General features: G+C 44.1%; 1 protein-coding gene and 1 long non-coding RNA gene across 2 annotated transcripts; one reads left to right on the top strand and one right to left on the bottom strand.

Annotated features, from left to right (window-relative positions):
• Positions 1–298: 298 nt before the first annotated feature.
• Positions 299–12,115, top strand: LOC121571112 (glycogen phosphorylase, muscle form). Its single transcript, XM_041882417.2, has 20 exons — positions 299–728; positions 3,054–3,155; positions 3,510–3,588; positions 3,750–3,853; positions 4,090–4,221; positions 4,310–4,421; positions 4,746–4,828; positions 5,097–5,240; positions 5,577–5,669; positions 5,821–5,967; positions 7,797–7,960; positions 8,101–8,215; positions 8,339–8,440; positions 8,554–8,701; positions 8,777–8,835; positions 9,054–9,195; positions 9,349–9,556; positions 9,844–9,978; positions 10,086–10,152; positions 10,701–12,115. The coding sequence occupies exons 1-20, from the start codon at positions 486–488 to the stop codon at positions 10,851–10,853; spliced, it is 2,532 nt and encodes an 843-aa protein (XP_041738351.2). The 5' UTR covers positions 299–485; the 3' UTR covers positions 10,854–12,115.
• LOC121571115 lies at positions 5,145–14,968 on the bottom strand. Its single transcript, XR_006001648.1, has 4 exons — positions 14,882–14,968; positions 5,844–5,961; positions 5,604–5,689; positions 5,145–5,232 (listed from the first exon to the last, which is right to left on the bottom strand). It is a non-coding gene; the product is annotated as an uncharacterized LOC121571115 (long non-coding RNA).
• Between the last annotated feature and the right edge of the window lie 18 nt (positions 14,969–14,986).

Here is a 14,986-nt window from a genome sequence, read left to right on the forward strand (position 1 = left end):
CAGCTTTTCGAGGGAGTTTTTTTGGGGGGGTTCTCATTAATAGTGAATAACCCTGCATATTTTCATGGTCTTTGCTATCCGGAATCCTTGGGACGTCCGGGATCAAAGGCCATTGAAGTTGAAATATCCAATGGTTAAGGTAAGGGTTAAGTTTAGGGTTATGGTTAGGGGTTAGGGTTAGTGTAGGGACGTCCCAAGGATACCGCATAGCACTAACCATTATTGTCACGAAGAGGGTCAACTGTCAGTTGGGCTGGAGCTTCTGTAAGACCCGCCCCATTTGCTCGACATTTTGTGGGTGCGTTTATTTATAACAGTGCAGGACTGGCATACCAACTCCGGTGTCCATACTTTGAAGAGACAGAGAGAGGAAGGGCACACAGTGTGACACGCTCAGTAATTACAGTCGCCATCTCTCATCATCCTCGGTTGATATTTGCCTTTCGGATCTACAGTCGCACAATAGAAAATACGCATTTACCAAGATGCCCAAGCCACTGACAGACCAGGATAAGAGGAAGCAGATATCGGTGCGAGGGCTTGCAGGAGTGGAAAATGTTTCAGACCTTAAGACCAATTTTAATCGCCATCTCCACTTTACGCTGGTAAAGGACCGAAATGTGGCGACCAAAAGGGACTACTACTTCGCCTTGGCCAACACTGTCCGCGACCATCTGGTGGGCAGATGGATCAGGACGCAGCAGCACTACTATGAGAAAGACCCCAAAGTAAGCAAGCAGCAGGGTTGCCGCAGTGACACAGTGATCCCATCCCCTCGCACGATACTCGGCACGTACGCCTCTGTCAGACTCCGGAGAAAGTGGGAGGGATGGCTTCCCAGGGAAATATCACTGCGCAGTACGTGCAATAATGCTGAAGTCTAGACTAGGGATGCGCTGCAGACGCTATAGTTACAGAAATGTTATGTTTATAACATGTATTTAAATTAATTGAGGGGACAGTAGCCTACCTATTTAATCCTCAATGTGATTATGCGGTGAACATGGGAATGCCGAATTCCACATTGAGCGCTCCAAAGCCCCTTACGAGTTATATAACCATGTTGTGCATCTCTGGATGAGAACATATGGATTCAGTAAACGTTTGACTCTCTCTATTCTAACAGTGAATGCATCTGATGATGCATGGATAGCTGAAATGGAAATGGAAATATTTTCAAGCTAGTGCTTGACACTTGTAGAATGAAACTAATGCAGCGCACCGTTCAACGGGAGTCAGGAAACTGGTTGTTAAATATGTATTACGTAATAGGATAGCCTAGAAGTTGCTGTAACCCAAACCAATATGTTTACATAGTAGCCAAAATACATATGTGTTAAATTCTTTTGGAGATGGATTTTAGCGGTTAGAATTATATATTTTTTTTCTTTTGCATTTTTTGTCATTTAGCAGACGCTCTTATCCAGAGCGACTTACAGTTAGTGCATCTTTTTTATTTCATACTGGTCCCCCGTGGGAATCGAACCCCCAACCCTGTCGTTGCAAGCGCCATGCTCTACCAACTGAGCTACTCGGGGCCCGTATTAACATTCTCATTTTCATACATATCACTGGCACCAGTACATGAAGCAATAACATGTCTTATTATGTAATTTCCAAGGGATACAGAAACAAAGATTTATCAATGAATTGAACCAGAATGCACCAGAGCCAATAACGCTGATATAACATTGTGTACTAGGCTACAGCACTGTGCAGCACACAATCAGCATCATACCAGTATAGCCACATTCATTATTCTGGTTGGTATGGGAACAAAATAACTGCATTTTTTTTGTGCAGAAGAGCAGACATATCATGTTGATTGTATGATATGGTAACTTAGAACATAAATGTAAATGAAAAGGCCTGCAGTGGCATTAGACTCCTGGCCCTGAGCTATAGGCCTTGGATGACATTCATTTTTATTAGTGTCCGGAGGTCAACCTTTATAAAGCCAAAGTCCCTAAGATCATATTTGGCCAATGCCCCCTAACAAATATATTATAATTTGTTTACACTAATCCTTAACTAGTGATCGAGCTCGGGTTCAACTACATTTTTAGCATTTGTACATTTCACATAACAATATGGCTATGCAAGCTTCACCAGCAGAAGAACAATCCACGCTCCCAAAAGTCTTCAAATTTACAACCCACAGTAATAATATGCGTCCTGTTGTTTTGTGTGTTTATGTAACCCCATCTGCACCAATCTGTTTAGTCGCTCTAACCTTTTGGAGCTGATCACCAATGCTGCTATATTTATATCCAGGGACTGGATGCCTTTGTCACCTAATCTTAGTCACACTTAATGGGACAGTGGTGCACTCTGTTTTCCATGCCCTCATTTGCATTCCCCCGATTGTCGAAGAACAACATTTGAAATGTCAAAGGTCAATCAAAGGTTCAGGTGAAAACCCCTCCCCATTTAGGAACACGCCATCCTGCTCAACGATATTATAGAAATAGTCAAGCAGAGAGTCCTTTCATTTTGTAGCTTCAGTGTGAGTAACATACCACATACATTAATTGTAACCTGAACGATAACATGATATACAATGTACATTTCCTCTGTATGACGTTGTAGTGGGTGGAGACAGGCTGCAGAGTAATCTGATACGGACATAAGTATAGTGTTGATTAATCCGTTAGAGATTCAGGCCAGGAACATAATGCTGCCACTGTTTTCAGCACTCTTTAAATAGGTTATTATGGGTGAACCAAGCGTGCCTTACAGAAACTAAACCTAGACTTCTGTTGAAGCTGTTGATATACACTGGCACAGAGTTTCAAGTGAGTCCAACGCACTCACAAAGAGCTGTTGCTTGACTGGTTGCCAACAATAGCACTCCTGTGGTTGGCAGCACCTGCTCTCTCCCCTTTGCCACAGCCGCTGCCTCTCCAATAGAATAAGAGAAGCATAGATAACGTGGCATTTCTCAGGGCAACCACTACTGTTGGGTGGCTGATGGTGTGTTGAATATAGACAATATACTGTACTGTACTGCATTAACTCTCCTTGATGAGCCTTCCCCTGTTGTTCCTCTGTAGCGTGTGTATTACCTGTCCCTGGAGTTCTACATGGGGCGCACCCTGCAGAATACCATGGTGAACCTGGCTCTGGAGAATGCATGCGACGAGGCTACCTATCAGGTGAGAGATGGATAGGGCTTAGGCCACTTCTGGACCATGACAGTGCCCCATCATAGTTACCTCAACCTGGTACATTGTGTCTGACATACACTGCAGAGGGTATGGAACTGGCACATTGAACATTTATGCCACTGAAAATGTGTGCTTTTTCTCACGCTTCATGCAAGATTCAAGGATACTTTCTTATTTAAGAATTTCAAGTACATTGCCCTGCTCTGAGATTGAAGCAAATGTATTCAGAAGCAAAAGCTTTTCCTAATAGACTAATGCGGCTCCCTCCTCCCTCCATTTTATTTTGTATAATGGACTAATAAAGTACTATAAATCTTAACAATTTATCTTCATCTTCATCAGTTGGGCCTGGACATGGAGGAGCTGCAGGACATTGAAGAAGATGCCGGCCTGGGAAATGGTGGCCTTGGACGGCTCGCCGGTGAGTTCCTCCTCCTCCTCCTCCTCCTCCTTGGCTCTCTATTGGTCTACCTCGCTGCTCCCCCCACCCCTAAAAATAGTGTGGCCAACGACAGTGATGCTCAGTGGACAGGACAACCCTGTTTCACCCCATCTCTCCGTCACATCCCCCTGTGCTCTCAGCCTGCTTCCTAGATTCCATGGCGTCTCTGGGACTGGCAGCTTACGGCTATGGCATCCGCTATGAGTTTGGCATCTTCAACCAGAAAATTGTCAATGGCTGGCAGGTAGTTTGACTCGCAAAGTTTACTATATGTATGTACATGTCTGTGATTGCATGTTAGTCAGTGAATAAGTCATTTTCGGTGCTTGTTGGAGTCATGTGCTTTAGATGGTCAAATTATTTTATGAATCATTTCTCACATTTGCACATATTTGTAATCGAGTCATAGTAAACTCATGATGCTGTATAATCATGATAATCAACTCATTGTACATCGTATTGATTTACATCTCTCCACAGGTAGAGGAGGCTGACGATTGGCTGCGCTACGGCAACCCCTGGGAGAAGGCCCGACCTGAGTACATGCGACCCGTCCACTTCTACGGCAGAGTGGAGCACACCCCCGAGGGTGTGAAATGGGTCGATACACAGGTGAGAGACTACATAAAGACGATACAACATAGAAATAATAATAATTGTGGACATAACTAAACATTACTTGGCCCTTCTACATTAACAGGTAGTGTTGGCCCTTCCTTATGACACCCCAGTCCCTGGTTACAGGAACAATGTTGTGAACACCATGAGACTGTGGTCCGCCAAGGCCCCCTGTGATTTCAACCTGAAAGACTGTGAGTTACTTCTGGACTGTCTGTGTCTGGTTTATTGTTTAAACCTACTGATTAAATTATGTATTAATGAAAATGTTTACAACCTTTATAATATTATTAATAGTAATCTAATTTCAACAATCACTTTAATTATCCGTAATCTAATTCAACAATCATGATGTTGATTGTCATGATGGGAGCTGGATGAAAAAAAAAAAAAATGTATGCACTCACTAACTCTGGATAAGAGCGTCTGCTAAATGACTAAAATGTAAAATGTAAAATGTACTAAGCAAGGCATTTGAAATGCTAGATGTGACCAGAGCATGTTTGTTTGTTCTACAGTCAATGTGGGTGGCTACATTCAGGCTGTGCTGGACAGAAACTTGGCTGAGAACATCTCCCGTGTTCTGTACCCCAATGACAACGTGAGTAGAACCCAGTGTTGATTTAACTTTTATTTAACCAGACGAGTTATAAGAACAGATTCTTATCTACAATGACGATTCATTGTAACTAATCAATTCGTTTTCCTAATGCTGTCAAAACATTTTATCCATTTAAAGTATTATGTCTACTGCTTGCTATAGATACAGGTTCCTGTAAGAATGCATTTAAGCTGAGTCATCAAAGCACTTCTCTGAGAACATCATAATAAACAAGCGTGATGGACTGTGCTCCTGTGTTTGACCCCAGTTCTTCGAGGGGAAGGAGCTTCGTCTGAAGCAGGAGTACTTTGTGGTGGCAGCCACTCTGCAGGACATCGTCCGTCGCTTCAAGTCCTCCAAGTTCGGCTCCACTGAGGTTGTGCGCGTTGACCTTTCCACCCTACCTGACAAGGTAAGATAGATAGGATAGATACCGTTAGCGTCCTGGAACTGGACAATATGAATCAAAGTACCATCTACTCTCCAAATGTCTTTGTTCATTGAGCACACTGCGGTACTATGTCAAAGACACAATGTGCTTCTACATCTGCATTGCTTGCTGTTTGGGGTTTTAGGCTGGGTTTCTGTATAAGCACTTTGTGACATCGGCTGATGTAAAAAGGGCTTTATAAAAACATTTGATTGATTCATTGAATGTGAGACTATGCGATCACATGCAACAGTTTCCTCCCCTAACTGTGTCTTCCTAATGTATTGTCTGATGTCCTCTCTCCTGCCTGTATTGTAGGTGGCCATCCAGCTGAACGACACCCACCCTGCCATGGCCATCCCTGAGCTGATGAGGATCTTGTTGGACACGGAGCACCAGACATGGGAGAAGGTATAGTGCTGGTCCCCCTGCTAAAGCAATGATACATACAAGTGTAAAGAATACTTACCACAAATGGGGGAATGCTCCTAAATGGATTCACCAAACATTAACCAAAACAATTTCCTTCTACATTTATCTTTGTATTTCCCCCATCTCTCAGGCCTGGGACATCTGTACACGTACCTGTGCCTACACCAACCACACCGTCCTGCCTGAGGCCCTGGAGCGCTGGCCCACCGACCTGCTCCATAACCTTCTGCCCAGACACCTGGAGATCATCTACGAGATCAACCGACGTCACCTGGAGGTATAGTCAAACACTCCTGTAGCATACAGTATTATAGCCATACGAGTGTACGTATACAGTGCATTCGGAAAGTATTCAGACCCCTTCACCTTTTCCACATTTTGTGATGTTACAGCCTTATTCTAAAATGGATTCAATAGTTTTTCCCCTCATCAATCTACACACAATACCCCATAATGACAAAGCAAAAATAGGTTTTTAGAAATGTTGGCAAATGTATAAAAAAAAAACAGGAAATATCACATTTACATAAGTATTCAGACCCTTTACTCAGTACTTTGTTGAAGCACCTTTGGCAGCAATCACAGCCTCGAGTTTTCTTGGGTATGACGCTACAAGCTTGGCACACCTGTATTTGGGGAGTTTCTCCCATTCTTCTCTGCAGATCCTCTCAAGCTCTGTCAGGTTGGATGGGGAGCGTCACTGCACAGCTATTTTCAGGTCTCTCCAGAGATGTTAGATCAGGTTCAAGTCCGGGCTCTGGCTGGGCCACTGAAGGACATTCAGAGACTTGTCCAGAAGCCACTCTTGCATTGTCTTGGCTGTGTGCTTTGTTTCGTTGTCCTGTTGGAAGGTGAACCTTCACCCCAGTCTGAGGTCCTGAGCGCTCTGGAGCAGGTTTTCATCAAGGATCTCTCGGTACTTTGCTCCGTTAATCTTTCCCTCGATCCTGACTAGTCTCCCAGTCCCTGCCGCTGAAAAACATCCCCACAGCATGATGCTGCCACCACCATGCTTCACCGTAGGGATTGTGCCAGGTTTCCTCCAGACGTGACGCTTGGCATTCAGGCCAAAGAGTTCAATCTTGGTTTCATCAGACCAGAGACTCTTGTTTCTCATGGTCTGAGAGTCCTTTAGGTGCCTTTTGGCAAACTCCAAGCAGGCTGTCATGTGCCTTTTACTGAGGAGTGGCTTGCGTCTGGCCACTCTACCATAAAGGCCTGATTGGTGGAGTGCTGCAGAGATGGTTGTCCTTCTGGAAGGTTCTCCCATATACACAGAGGTACTCTGGAGCTCTGTCAGTGACCATCGGGTTCTTGGTCACCTCCCTGACCAAGGCCCTTCTCCCCTGATTGCTCAGTTTGGCAGTGTGGCCAGCTCTAGGAAGAGTGTTGGTGGTTTCAAACTTCTTCCATTTAAGAATGATGGAGGCCACTGTGTTCTTGGGGACCTTCAATGCTGCAGAAATGTTTTGATACCCTTCCCCAGATCTCTTCCTCGACACAATCCTGTCTCGGAGCTCAATGGACAATTCCTTCAACCTCATGGCTTGGTTTTTGCTCTGACATGCACTTTCAACTGTGGGACCTTATATAGACAGGTGTGTGACTTTCCAAATCATGTCCAATCAATTGAATTTAACACAGGTGGACTCCAATCCAGTTGTAGAAACATCTCAAGGATGATCAATAGAAACAGGATGCACCTGAGCTGAATTTCGAGTCTCATATAAAAGGGTCTGAATACTTATGTAAATAAGGTATTTCTGTTTTTTATTTGTAATACATTTGCAAAACTTTCCAAAAAAAACGGTTTTTGCTTTGTCATTATGGGGTTTTGTGTGTAGATTGATGAGGGGAAAAAAAACAATTTAATCGTAACAAAATGTGGAAAAAGTGAAGGGGTCTGAATACTTTCCGAATGCACTGTATATGAGAGAATATACTGTAAACATATATTCACGTGCCTGAGAGGATTAAGAGTTAGCTACTGTAAAAAGCAACAACATATCCCCCAATATTTGCTTCCTCAATGTGATGCAAACAAATGGGTGTGAATGTTGTCAAGGTCATTATTTCCAATCCTCTTTCTCCTTTTTCTTCCCTCAGCGCATCGCTAAGCTCTACCCCGGGGACCATGACCGTCTGCGCCGCATGTCCCTAGTGGAGGAGGGCGACCAGAAGAAGATCAATATGGCCCACCTGTGCATCGTGGGCTCCCACGCCGTCAACGGAGTGGCCCGCATCCACTCGGACATCCTCAAAGCAACTCTGTACGAAGAAACATTGTTTTAGTTTGTTTTATCTCTAGCTAGCTATGATGCTATCTCTAGCTCTATTGTTCCCTGTTTTTCCACTGGCCCCAATATGTTAAATGGGATTTGATCTATCAATCGCTCATTGTGCCCACTAGGTTCAAGGACTTCTACGAGGTGGACCCCCACAAGTTCCAGAACAAGACCAACGGGATCACGCCCCGACGCTGGCTGGTCATGTGCAACCCTGGGCTGGCTGAAGTCATTGCAGAGGTATGTGGTGGAGTGTAGCCGAAATCACAACCAAAGTGGAGTGACAGTTGGTGCAAGTGTCGCAGTAGTGTCTGAGAAATTATTATTCTAAAAATGGTTATTTCTGTATGTTTGAATGTTCAGAGGATCGGTGAGGATTACATCCGCGATCTGGACCAACTGAAGAAGTTGCTGACATTCGTGGATGACGACTCTTTGATTCATGACATCGCCAAGGTCAAACAGGTCAGAACACAACAGTCTCTTGTAATATGTTGTCATTGTCATTCGAGTCACCATCTCAGTCCGAGCCAAGGTCCACGCTATAACTTCTAACACTTTACTGTGTCTATCTGTAGGAGAACAAGCTGAAGTTTTCTGCCTATCTTGAGGAGCACTACAAGGTGAAGATCAACCCCGACTCCATGTTCGACGTTCAAGTCAAGAGGATCCACGAGTACAAGAGGCAGCTGCTCAACTGCCTGCACATCATCACTCTCTACAACCGTGAGTGGTCTTTTACAGCTTTAGTGAGAGACATTATTCTGTCAACCAAGTTAACCTGTCTTCTTTTTCAATCAGGCATTAAGAAGGAGCCCAACAGGAATTGGACCCCCAGGACTATCATGATTGGAGGAAAGGTGAGCCACAATAGAAGTTTGATCAAGTCATTAGGATACAGGTTGTACTGCAAAACTCATTAGATATCTTTTATTTGCCTGTGCCACATCAGTTTGAGCTGTTTTGCCAACTGCTATGGAGACAACGACCATAGTTGGCAAGACAGCACAAACAGATCTGTGCCCTCTGTATAAGATTTTGGCATCCATGTGATTCTATATTCAAAAAAAATTCCCAGGCTGCCCCTGGTTACCACACGGCGAAACTGATCATTAGGCTGATCACTGCCATCGGAGAGATTGTCAACCATGACACTGTGGTGGGAGACCGCCTCAAAGTCATCTTCCTGGAGAACTACAAGGTCACTCTGGCCGAGAAAAGTAAATCATTCACATACTTGTTCCTTTCTTGGTTTTATTTATGTTCCCATTGGAGTGTAACTAAGGGGCTTCCCACTTCTGCCATACATTTTCTCTCTGCCTTGTCTCATCCTCTGTTTCGGTTTCTCTCCTTCTCCCTCTCTCTCTCTCCAGTCATCCCTGCGTCCGACCTGTCTGAGCAGATCTCCACAGCTGGCACTGAGGCCTCTGGCACTGGCAACATGAAGTTCATGTTGAACGGAGCGCTCACCATCGGCACCATGGACGGAGCCAACGTAGAGATGGCCGAGGAGGCCGGAGAAGAGAACCTCTTCATCTTCGGCATGAGGGTGGACGACGTTGACGCCATGGACAAGAGTGGGTAAGACAGTGGCGGGGTGAATGGATGGATGTATGGATGGATGAAGGGTTCTGATCAGAGATGGTGGAGAAGAAGACATGAGGATTGGGATTGGATGATAGCTAAGGAGAGAACATTTCGGATGACGTGGAAGGATGCTTACTGGGTCAACTTTGGTGGAGAAGCCAAGACGATTTGCATGGTAAAGGATAGAACCAAAAGAGACAGCTTTTTGTATGACTTGGAATGAAGGATGATAACTGGCGAGCATCCCATAATGGATTTTTATAAATGTATCCTCTTCCCAGATATGATGCCATGGAGTACTACAACCGCATTCCTGAGCTGAAGCAGGCCATGGACCAGATCGCTGGTGGATTCTTTAGCCCCGACCAGCACGACCTCTTCAAGGACATCGTCAACATGCTGCTGCACCATGACAGGTGGGGGAAAACGCTGAGTCACCAATACCCAAATGCAGACACACTGTACTCTACTGTTATACACGCAGCCAGACAATGTCTAACCGAGCATGATGTTTGTGTTGCAGATTCAAGGTGTTCGCTGACTACGAAGCTTACATCAAATGCCAGGAGAAAGTCAGTGCTCTCTACAAGGTCAGACAGAAAAGCTTGAAAATCTATTGTTTTCTGTCTATTTTTTCGTTGTATTTTACCCCCTTTTTCTACCCAATTTCGATCTTGTCTCATCGCTGCATCTCAACACCCGCCCGCATGTGTCAGAGAAAACACAGTTCAACTGACGACTGAGGTCAGACTGCAGGCGCCCAGCCCGCCACAAGGAGTCACTAGAGCGTGATGAGCCAAGTATAGCCCCACCGGCCAAACCCTCCCCTAACTCGGACGACCCTAGGCCAATTGTGTGCTGCCCTATGGGACTCCCGATCACGGCCGGTTGTGATACAGCCCGGGATCGAACCCGGGTCTGTAGTGACACCTCTAGCACTGTGAAGCAGTGCCTTAGACCGCTGCGCCACTCAGGAGGCCCTGTTTTCTGTATCAAGACCTGTTCAATGCTCTATAAATAAATTGTGACTTGACTATTCCCCTGCCAATTGTAAGAGTGTTTCCACATACATAACATAACAGTATTCCTTCCTTCTGCAATGGTTTGAATTCCCCTCTCTTCCCATCCATCCCAACAGAACCCTAAAGAATGGACCAAGATGGTGATCCACAACATCGCCGGTTGTGGTAAATTCTCTAGTGACCGCACTATCTCCCAGTACGCCCGGGAGATCTGGGGCATGGAGCCCAGCCTGGAAAGGATCCCTGCCCCAGACGATCCTCGCCAATAAACCCCAGCCCCAAAACCAGCCTCTGGCTTTTCCACATCCCCAACCTCTGGTTTTTCCACAGCCCCAGTTTCTGGGTTTGCCTCTGGCTATTCCACAAGAAAACCATTTTAACTTGAGAAAAGGTTTAGAAACCTGAAAGCTCCCCTGTAACTAGTACATTTTCATTGTGGTCAGTATTAGTTGATGATTGACTATACATGTAGCAACCCCTGTCCGGCTACGTGATGGCCAATAACCTGATACCACTTTCAACCTCGACATTCAGCATTCATTTTCTCAACGGGCTAATTCAAAATCAGCATTCACCTTCTCACATGCACCAGCAATGCATAGTCGACTGGCTTGTGCAACATTAATAACATCAATAACACTGTTCACCAACATTTAAGCTAACATGGCCAGAGAATACACCCTTTAACAGTCAGTGGGGTCAACAAGTAGCTGGAAACCTCACCACTGTCTAATGGTACCAAAACCATGTCTTCCAAGAATGAGACATGATGGGACATAGAGGCTAATCAAAATAAAGTATTCAAAATAAGCACGTTCTTCTCACATAGACACTGTGATTCTACACTACTGATTTGGCCTGCCAAGGACCACCTCTTTATTCATATCTGCACCAAATAACCACTCAAGTTGAAGGGACTAGGTTGACATGCGTGATCCTCGATGTTATAAGACTGTTTGCTCAATGTATGTCTGTATGTCAAATGTAGTCATTTGTGCGTGTTATTAATGCTTGTGTTTTGGGTAGCCCACACACAATCCTTATTACTAAAATACTTTATGATATAAGCTGTGTTTTGTTTAGAATGATCCCATCAGTATATCCTCAAAACGTTGTTCCAGTGTTGGAAAATGATCCTTCATATAGTGCAACAAACTAAGCCTTCTCTCCTCCACCTTCTCTGCCTAATACCTCTCAGAGTGACTATAATGCTGCCTTAACTAAGCTGTCTGTAGTTGTTCAGCCTAAAGTGAGCCCACCTTGACTTCTCACTGTTAAGCAGCTAGTCTTTTTTGATGTTCAGATAAATAAGCATTTCTGGTACAATAGTATTTCTCACTGTTTGGAAGTCTTGGACTTCAAGTTAACACTACTGAAGGACTAGTAATTGAGTGTGTGGAGTTGATAAAGATTGCAGTGTCCAGTAGTTTTATTCCTTTAGAGAGAGTCTGAAAAGCACTGAAAGCTTCAAACTCTGCATTCTCTTGTCAATGTGAAACAACAGTCAATAAAGGAGACAAAGTTACAACAATTGTTGTTTGATATTTTGTTACATTCCAAAATGGCTACATTCACTCGTCACTTGTGTGTCTAGATGGTTTTGTGTCTACCAATCAAAACTGAGCAAATTTCCACGCGAAAAGTTTTAAAGATCGTATGACGTAGGTCCGCAGGCAAGGACTATAAAATCGCAAACAAAGCCAACGCAAAGTACACGCAACAAACAAGCTAGCGTTTTAAACGAAGCCTTTTGAAGCGGTTGAATCATGTCAGGCCTTCTGCGCGGAATGCTGAAAGTACGGTCAACTGTGGCTTCGAGGACACATGCAATCAACCAGCGAGCAAACATATCCAGTAAACCCCCTAAAGACAACATCGGCGCTGCAGTGAGTAGGCCAAAGATATTTATAAACCTTTTTTGTTATTTTCTTGTTCTGTGAGTAGGCCATCGTTGAAGCTAGCCAGCTAGTTCAGACATTAGTTAGCTGATTTGAATTGTGCACCGAAGTTAAAACAAACTTATCAAAATTATGTTGACTTTTAAATTAATGCAGTTCTTGCATGCCTTATTATTGGCAATGTGGCAATATTACTTGCCAACCTGTGTTGTTGGGTGACGTGTATGAGTATGACAGTCCTGTCTGCCTCTGTTCACAGGAAACAGCTTTCGTCATGAGTATTTTTGCATTGACCATACTTGGACCTTCTGGTTGGATCCTCGCCAATGTAATGAACTACCAGAAGCGCTGAACGGTTTCTCAACAACGGTTCTTGGACCTAAAGTAAACTGTGCTGCATTCCTTTTTCTGGCATATGATGCTTGAACTAAAGTCACGAAATTACCTTTTTGATATTCTAACTCAATAAAAACAAGTAATCCAAATCTAGTATCTGATCATTGTTTCAAAATTGTTTTTGCTTCACGTGCATTATACGCGGTGAAACGATTTGACCATTATCTATGTCAAACCGAGATGTGTGCGTATATGGACCATTGGATGTAACCAATTATGTATTTAAACCCTGGATTTCTGAAGCCACCTGTTGGCCATATTTGCAGTCAGACGCAGGCCTCCTTAGGCATGAATTAAATTCTACAGTATTTCAATTAAATGTAGACCAATAGATACCAAAATATTTGTACAGGTTGTGGAGTGCCAAGATGGATGAGTGGTGGCTTAAAAACAGCGCCTCCTGTCATATCGTGTGTATGTATATAAAATAATTGGCTACATATTGTGCATTCGGAAAGTAGTCAGACCCCTTGACTTTTTCCACATTGTTACATTACAGCCTTATTCTAAAATTGATTGAATAGTTTCCCCCTCACACTCAATCTACACACTACCCCATAATGATGGTTTTAGGAATGTTTGCAAATGTATAAAAAAATAAGCACATGACATTTACATCAGTATTCAGACCCTTTACTCAGTACATTGTTGAATCACCTTTGGCAGCGATTACAGCCTCGAGTCTCCTTGGGTATGACGCTACAAGCTTGGCACACCTGTATTTTTCTCTGCAGACCCTCAAGCTCTGTCAGGTTGGATGGGGAGCATCAGACTTGTCCCGAAGCCACTCCTGCATGGTCTTGGCTGTGTGCCTAGGGTTGTTATCCTGTTGGAAGGTGAATCTTTGCTCCAGTCTGAGGTCCTGAGCGCTCTGGAGCAGGTTTTCATCAAGGAGCTCTCTGTACTTTGCTCCGTTCATCTTTCCCTCAATCCTGACTAGTCTTCCAGTCCCTGCCACTGAAAAACATCCCCACAGCATGACTCTGCCACCACCATGCTTCACTGTAGGGATGGTGCCAGATTTCCTCCAGATGTGACACTTGGCATTCAGGCCAAAGAGAATCTTGTTTCTCATTTTATTTATTTAACTAGGCAAGTCAGTTAAGAACAAATTCGTATTTACAATGACGGCCAAACCTGGACGACGCTGGGCCAATTGTGCGCCGCCCTATGGGACTCCCAATCACGGCCGGATTGTGAAACAGCCTGGAATCAAACCAGGGTCAGAGTGGTCAGAGTCCTTTAGGGGTCTGGCCACTCTACCATAAAGGCCTGATTGGTGGAGTGCTGCAGAGATGGTTGTCCCATCTCCACAGAGGAATTCTGGAACTCTGTCAGTGACCATCACCTTCTTGGTCACCTCCCTGACCAAGGCCCTTCTCTCCCAATTGCTTAATCCTGTCTCGGTGCTCTACGGACAATTCCTTTGACCTCATGGCTTGGTTTTTGCTCTGATGTGCACTGTCAAATGTGGGACCTTATATAGAAAGGTGTGTGCCTTTCCAAATAATGTCCAATCAATTGAATTGACCACAGGTGGACTCCAAGTTGTAGAAACAATCCATTTTAGAATAAGACTAACGTAACAAAATGTGGAAAAAGACAAGGGGTCTGAATACTTTTCCGAATGCACTGTATAACCCATTTGCAGATGAGCTGACCCAAGTGTTTGAGATTGAGGGCCTACAAAAAACTAAGGTAGCCTAGTGGTTAAGGACGTTGGGCCAGTAACAGAAAAGTCGCTGGTCCGAATCCCCACCGTGAAAATTCTGTTGATTTTCCCTTGAGCAAGACCCTAATTGGTCCTGTAAGTCGAGCGAATGCTAAATGACAACAACAAAAAAGTATATAATAGCTAGTTCTTTGATCCAGGAAACGAATGACCTGTTCTAAATATGTGTGATATCTGTATTTATGTGCATTTGTCAGAGAAAATAACAATTTGCTGGCACAGGGTGTGTATTCGCCGGGAACCAAACAGAACGAAAAGGGGAGGGACCTACCTGAATATGTCCAATAGAAACTGTAGTTTTCCGTTTGTTTGTTATAATGATTACAGGATTTACATATAGATATAGATTACACCCCTGGACTACTAGTGTAACCCG

The sequence above is a fragment of the Coregonus clupeaformis genome, chromosome 8 (assembly GCF_020615455.1).
Source record: "Coregonus clupeaformis isolate EN_2021a chromosome 8, ASM2061545v1, whole genome shotgun sequence".
Lineage (NCBI taxonomy): Eukaryota > Metazoa > Chordata > Actinopteri > Salmoniformes > Salmonidae > Coregonus > Coregonus clupeaformis.

Coding starts and splice junctions, on each gene's coding strand:
- LOC121571112 (XM_041882417.2), top strand. CDS start 486: ATGCCCAAGCCACTGACAGACCAGGATAAGAGGAAGCAGATATCGGTG. Junction 4,829..5,096: donor TTCTGTACCCCAATGACAAC/GTGAGTAGAACC, acceptor GTTTGACCCCAG/TTCTTCGAGGGGAAGGAGCT. Junction 7,961..8,100: donor GACATCCTCAAAGCAACTCT/GTACGAAGAAAC, acceptor TGTGCCCACTAG/GTTCAAGGACTTCTACGAGG.